Here is a 6,446-nt window from a genome sequence, read left to right as displayed (position 1 = left end):
GGGGCAGATGTGGGGGCTGCCCAGCATGGCCCAGCGGGACATGCCCAGCAGAGAGGCCCCTTGATATGGGGGTGACCCTGTGAACACCCCGGTGCCCTTCGCTGGGTGGGGGGCATTGCCCTCGCCCCATGGCACGGACGTGCCCTGGGCCTGGGTGCAACGTTTGTGTTAACGAGAGGACGGGTGGTGAGCACTGCAGAACAGGATGCATGTCTGTCTGTCTGTCTGTGCCGCCTCGGGTGCTCCTTCCCTTCTGAAAGCACTTTGGTGGCTGCCTTCCAACCACCCCTGTTTCTGTCCCAGCCCATCACAAGCTGTGGGTACCCAGGGCCTCACTGCAGTCAGCATCGTCCCAGGCAGCGTGGGGTGCTTGGAGGGTCCCCATCCTCAGATATGGGACCGGGGGACACACTCTTTGCCTGTCCAGCGAGGCAGGGAGCGTGTGGCAGCCAGCTCCCATACTCGGTTTCTGTCGCTTCGACCTTCACAGGGGTGGTTCCCCACTCGGCTCCCACACCCGGCGCTGGGAGTGGTGCTGGGTTTTATGGCTTATCTCCCGTCTCTGGGAGCCTGAGTCACCGGGGGTCACCCCAGGGGTGTGTGTCCCCTGCAGCCCTGCCCTCCTGGCCCTGCAGGTTTGCAGGAGCTGCAGGGTTTGGCCCCACTGCTCGAAGGCTGTTGGAGGGGATTGAATCCATGGCAGCAAAGCCTTCAGGGTCGTGTTTTGTCTGTGGCAAGTGGAGTCTCCTCTCGGGAGTCTCATCGCTCCCCAGGGCCATGGGCACCTTGGGAGGGCTGCAGTTTGATGCCTCCTGCTCCAAGCAAGAGAATCCTTAAACACAAGAGCTGCAGATTGAGTTGTCAGCTCTGTGCCTGGATGTTAGTTCCTGCGGTGTAATTTCAGGCTTAGAAATACCCACCTGACTTCCAGTTTCATCCCAAAATTATCTCAGTACTTAGGACCCTCCTTTCTTAACCCCCCCAGCAGATAAGAGAAGAGACCAGGGACCTCGGTGCTCTCAGAGACCTTTTCCTCACTCTTTGGAGCTGTTGGTGACTGATTTAGCAAGTGGCAGCACATCACCTGGATCCCCACAGGTGTGCGTGGGCTTAGCTGTGGCAAATCCCGTCTTAGCCTCGGGCGTAGGTGAACAGGGTAAGGTTATTGCTGTGCTTGGAGCAGCACCGACCCTCCCTTGCACTTGATGCTCAGGATCCCACTGGGGTGCAGGCAGTAGCCAAACCAACACCCTGCTCCTACCCAAACCTTCTCCCAGGGCTTGACCTTGTGTATTTTGGGAATCCAGATCCACTTTGCTGTCTCTCTAGAGCTCCCGGAGAACTGGACCGACACCCGTGAGACACTGCTGGAGGGGATGCTCTTCACCCTCAAGTACCTGGGCATGACGCTGGTGGAGCAGCCCAAGGGCGAGGAGCTCTCTGCGGCCGCCGTCAAAAGGATCGTGGCCACCGTGAGTGTCCGTGCTGGAGCAGAGCCTGTGGTGTCTCCTGCCACCCAAATAAGTTCAGGAGGGTTTCAAAAGCTGCAGCGCTGAGGGGTCCGGCCCTTGCAGGGGTGAGCAGGCGTCTGGTGGAGGGAGAGTGCAGACATTGGCACAAGGAAGCCCTCAGGACCATTCCCAGTCCGTGGATGGGGCAGGCTGTGGGGAGCTGATGTTTTGTGTCTGAGCTGTGGCTCCCCTTGATAAGCGTGGGTGACCCTGGGTGTGGAAGGAGCCTCTGCCCCAGTGAAATCGACCTTTCCCAGGGCCGTCTCTCCTCTTTTAAAGCAATTTGAGTGCAGCCCGTGCCTGACCGAGAGCTGGCATGCAGTTTTTGGTTTTCCTTCCCGGGATTTGGAGGGTTAAGAGGAGAAGGGAGCAGGGCAGCTTGCTCCCATTCCCTGCCAATGCATCCACTGCTGTAACCTCTGATGCAAGGGGGACTGATTTTCAGCCATCTCCTAACCAAGCCTCCCTGGAGCCCCCTGCTTACCGGGCTCCAAGTAAAATTAACGCTTCTTTAAGCCCTTATAAAACTGAACGAGGCAAAGACCCAGTTGTACCGTTAAATGCCATAAAACTCAATGGGGTGGCGAACTGCGCTGGGTAACGACGGATCCTTTCCTGACATGCGCTGGGCTGGACGGGAGGGGAGCGCTCACATGAAACGGGAGCCGCTGGCAGAGCCCTTCACGGCTGCGCTGATCCAGAGCCTTTAAATAAAGCCCCAGGGCTGAGGCCAGTGTCAGAGGGACAGGACCGACCGTGCTGGGGACGTGGATCAAGTGAGGTCCCCAGGGAGCAGGGCTGAGGATCCAGGTCTGCAGTCTGTAATTAGCTCTCTGTGTATTATTATTATGGTTTTAAAGAGGCTGGGCAGTGAGCTGAATGCAATCTGAAGGCTGAAAACACAAGGCTAGTAAATAAGAGAAAGTGGCCCTTAAAAGTCTAGTTACTTTTTAAGCCAGCGGCCTGACCTTGGCATGGGGGATGCTTTACTGCTCAGAGCAGCACAGCTCACAGCCAGGGAGCCCACGTCCTGCAGGACCCCCTGCTCCAGCACAGCTCCCGTGTTGGTGCTGCTGCCCCCTCTGCCCTAAAGACAAAAGTCCCCAGGGTTTCACTGAGTGCACGGCTCGGCCGGAGCAGCCGCTGCTTCCTGCGTTTGGCTGCAGGGAAGGTGGAGGTGCTGGGCTGGAAGTACAGTGTGGAGGTGTGTGTCCTTCCTCGTTAATGCCAGCAAAAATCACTGCTTCAGGCAAGGAAAAGCTTTAACGAGTGCCTTATCACACCTGGTAGTAAATTCAGTCTCTAGTGCTAACAAGTGCTATTAATACTCCTGTTAGGTGGTGTGTATCTGGAGCCTGCTCTGCTCCTGTACCTTTGGCTGTGTCAGTGGTAAAAACCTGTAACTTTCCTCCTCCTTTTCCTTCCAAAGGCGAAAGCAAGCGGCAAGAAACTGCAGAAAGTGACCCTGAAAGTCTCGCCCAGAGGGATCGTGTTAAACGATGGCGGGACGAACGAGCTGATCGAGAACGTCTCCATATACAGGTGGGTGTGAGGTGCCCTTCCGTGGGTGCCTGCTCTGCGGCTCCTCGCCTGCTCTGGTCTCCTCTCTCACTGCCAGTCACATCCTGATGGGAAGCAGAGGTGGGGGAAGGAGGGTGGTTGCTAAATTTGAGGTAAATTTACAGCTGGTGCAATAAGTGTCCAGCCGGGGGTAAGAAAAGACGTGATGAGCCTGGAGGTGTTGTGTGTGCAGACTGCAGATCACTACACATCACACCCAAGCGAAGCTTTACTGCCTGTAAAGTGATGCCTGGCGCTGGAAATGCCAAAGCATCCGGGGTGATGCAAGAGTCGGATACAGAGGATGGTCAGAGCATCTCTGAGCAGGCGAGGACGTGAGCACCAGAGCTGGGGCTGTGCTGCACCCCTCATGCATTTAAATATCTCTGACAAGTGTGGGGCTGGGACAGCTGCTGAGAGCCGGTACCAGCGTGGGGAGGGTGAGGAGGGATTATCCTGTATCCTCTCCTCAGGTTTTGGCAGTGTTTCTTCCAAAGAGGCCAGAGGCAGGCGCAGGCCTGGCAGAGTAGAGCTCAGCTCGGATCTGACCCTTTCCACCTCCTCCATCCTTTCTCCCTCTGCATCCCCCACTCTGCTTCTGTCCCTCTGCTGCTCTGTCCCCTTTGCTGAACGTGGGGTGGGGAGCGCTGGGTGGGGGCAGTCCCTGACAGCCGCTGTCCTGCTCGCTTTTCTCCAGTCCAAACTGCGCTGTCGCGTACGGCCACCGATGCTGAGCCCCCTCAGCCCTCCCCAGGAGACAAACCCACTGGTGCAGAGCAGAGCGGAGCGCGGCCACCACAGTCGCACTGAAATCAGGGTCTCTGCACTGGTGTAAAAACAGCAGAGCCGTGGGGCTGGGGTTTTTTGATGCTGCCTTAAATCCTGGCTGGACACTTTAACAGCCGGTGATAAAGCCGTTCCTCCCGGCCGGTGCTGGTGTACGAGCATCCCTGGGCTCGGTTGACTGAAGTCGGCGCATCCCAAATAAGCTGTTGATGTGGGGACTGGTGCTGCTCCCCGGAGATGCGTGATCCCCGGGGATCGTGGTGAAAACTGGGATGTGTGTTCATGGGGGGTTCTCTCCCCGCTCTGTGAGTGGGCTGCACCGGTGGTGGTCCCTCTGACACCTCTGCTGTCTTCTCTTTGGCTTTTCTACTCTCTGGGGTGATGCTGGCTCCGAGCTCTCGCCGCAGATCATGTGCTGGGGTGGGATGGGGTGGCTGCAGCTAAAACACAGCCACCATCACCAGATCTGCCACTGCCAGAGGCCTCAGTCATAAAACTGGCTCTGTTCAGAGTTATCCTCTCCCGGGAAATTAATGGCCATCAGATATCGAGCTGAGCACTGGGGTTGCTGGAAGGGCCATGTGCCTGTGCAGACGACCTTCTGCGGCCTCGTCACGATTAATTAAAGAGTGGCCATGCCGCTTTGGGAGCAAACAGGAGAAAGGAGTGAAGGTCCAAGTGCCTCTTGAATCCAGGGTACGGCTCGGCTGTGGAAAACAACATACAAGCCATAGAGCAGAGGCATCCTTACAGGCAGCAAGAAACTAATGCAGTGTAAATACATTTTGAATGTGGCTTTTCTAAAGTCCCAGCACTTGCTGGGAACCGGGACCTTGCCTTCCCCTCCCTGCAGACTCAGGGGCAGTCAGAACAGGAGCTGAAGGGGGCACCATGGGGCCACAAGAGAACTTTTACTGAAATACCCCACTTTTTCCTTGCATTTCCTCTTTCCTCAACACTGCTTGATCTGTCGCCTGCCCAGGGAAGAGGCTTTGCTCGCTGCTAGCGCCTGCTGCCTTGCACTAAACCTTGGTGTTGCTCTGCCTAGCGCTGCTGGCTCCAGAAGAGATGCTCAGCGCTGCGGCTCCTGGCACAGATGGACCAGGGGGTGGCAGTGGCTGGTGCGGAGGGAGCCACTGCTCTGCAGAAGTGGGCTGAGCCCTCAGGCACAGCCTGGCTCCCCACACAGGTCTGCCCGTTGCTCCTCCAGAGCCTTCATCGGCATTTTGGAGTCAGCCCTGCTCTGTCTGGGGGCTGGGAGGGACATGCCCATCCTGGGGATGCTCCACTGTGGAGGCTGAGCCTTCTTCCCTGCATCTCATGGGCTCAGGAGTCTTGGAGCATCCTGTGCATCTGCTACTGCAGATCTCAGAGCTGGAATTTCAGCCTTTCCAACAGCATCAATTTCTTCCCCTGGTTTGAGCCTCAAGATTAAATCGCAGGCTGAGAACAAGTCCTCCTCTCTCCCTGCAAGCTTATCCTCCAAGGAAAATCTTCCCGAGTCTCTCCTGAAGGCAGAGCATTTGTCGGGCATAGTCCTAGGCTGGCACGCTTGCAGTCTTTACCTTCTCTAACCTATCCTTCCCTACAAAGTGTCACACTTTCTCTTCTCTCCTGCCTCTGCGTGTGATGCTCGTGGTTCACGCCACAGCTGCAGGACTTGCTCTGGGTTTCTTTTATACTGAAGCCAGGGCCATGGACTCCTTTGCTTTGGGAAGCAGTTGCATCGCTCTGGTAACGCTCCACGCTCCCTCTGCCTCCCCTGCACCCCCAGAAGACAGGGTCCGGTCAGCGCAGGGGTTGGTTATCTCCCATGCACACAGCGCCCCGCACAAGACGTTTCGTTCTGTCTTTTCAGGATATCCTACTGCACGGCAGACAAGATCCACGATAAGGTGTTTGCCTACATTGCCCAGAACCAGCTCAATGAGAACCTGGAGTGCCATGCCTTCCTCTGTCCCAAGCGGAAAATGGTCAGTCCAGAGGAGGAAATGGGGATGTGGCTGTAGGAGGAGGAAGGAGAGGGGCTGTGCTAGAGCTCTGCCCCAAATTAGGGCCGGGGGGGGCCCTACCCCAGTGAACGGCCATGGGAGAGCGCCCACCTCCCACTGCCATCGCTGGAGCTGCCCAGTGCCCGCCCATTGCTTGAGCGGCCGTAACTGGGCTGGGTTCAGCCCAGGTCTTGGCAGGTAAAAGCCTTCCTGCCCCATGGTCTGGGCTGGCGAGGAGAGGATCTGAATCCCTCCATGCTGTGCCATATCCCGGCTGTTGGGACAATCCCTGCTCAGCATCTGCTTCCCCGGGCTGTGGATGCCGGGCGAAGGCTTTGGCAGGCAGGGGGGTCTCTGGGGAGGCTGCCCAGGGGCACCCTGGTTGATGGGAGGCATTTGGCAGTGGTTCTGGGCTCACCGCCCTGGCTTCGCTCCATTTCTTGCCGCTGAATTTGCCCAATTTTTCGCGGTGTCTTTGCAACCAGGGCCGTGTCCTCCCCACGGGACACCCCACTGTGTGCTGAGGATGGGGCTCAGAGCAGAGACCCGGGTGTGAAAACCAGTCCCTGGCTCTCGCTTTGAACCCACTCGGGGGGGT

The 6,446-nt window shown here is 57.4% G+C and overlaps 1 protein-coding gene across 1 annotated transcript in view; it reads left to right on the top strand.

Moving 5' to 3' along the window:
- Positions 1-1,334: 1,334 nt before the first annotated feature.
- Positions 1,335-6,446, top strand: part of LDLRAP1 (low density lipoprotein receptor adaptor protein 1) — a 12,175-nt gene continuing 7,063 nt past the window's right edge. Inside the window, exons 1-3 of the mRNA XM_010191763.1 lie at positions 1,335-1,472; positions 2,941-3,053; positions 5,716-5,830. Of these exons, the coding sequence (XP_010190065.1) occupies positions 1,377-1,472; positions 2,941-3,053; positions 5,716-5,830 (324 nt within the window). The 5' untranslated portion in view covers positions 1,335-1,376. The remainder of the gene's footprint in view (positions 1,473-2,940; positions 3,054-5,715; positions 5,831-6,446) is intronic.

Source organism: Mesitornis unicolor, unplaced genomic scaffold (assembly GCF_000695765.1).
Source record: "Mesitornis unicolor isolate BGI_N332 unplaced genomic scaffold, ASM69576v1 scaffold8369, whole genome shotgun sequence".
NCBI classification, from domain to species: Eukaryota; Metazoa; Chordata; class Aves; order Mesitornithiformes; family Mesitornithidae; genus Mesitornis; species Mesitornis unicolor.
This window is presented reverse-complemented; position numbering and strand designations above follow the sequence as displayed.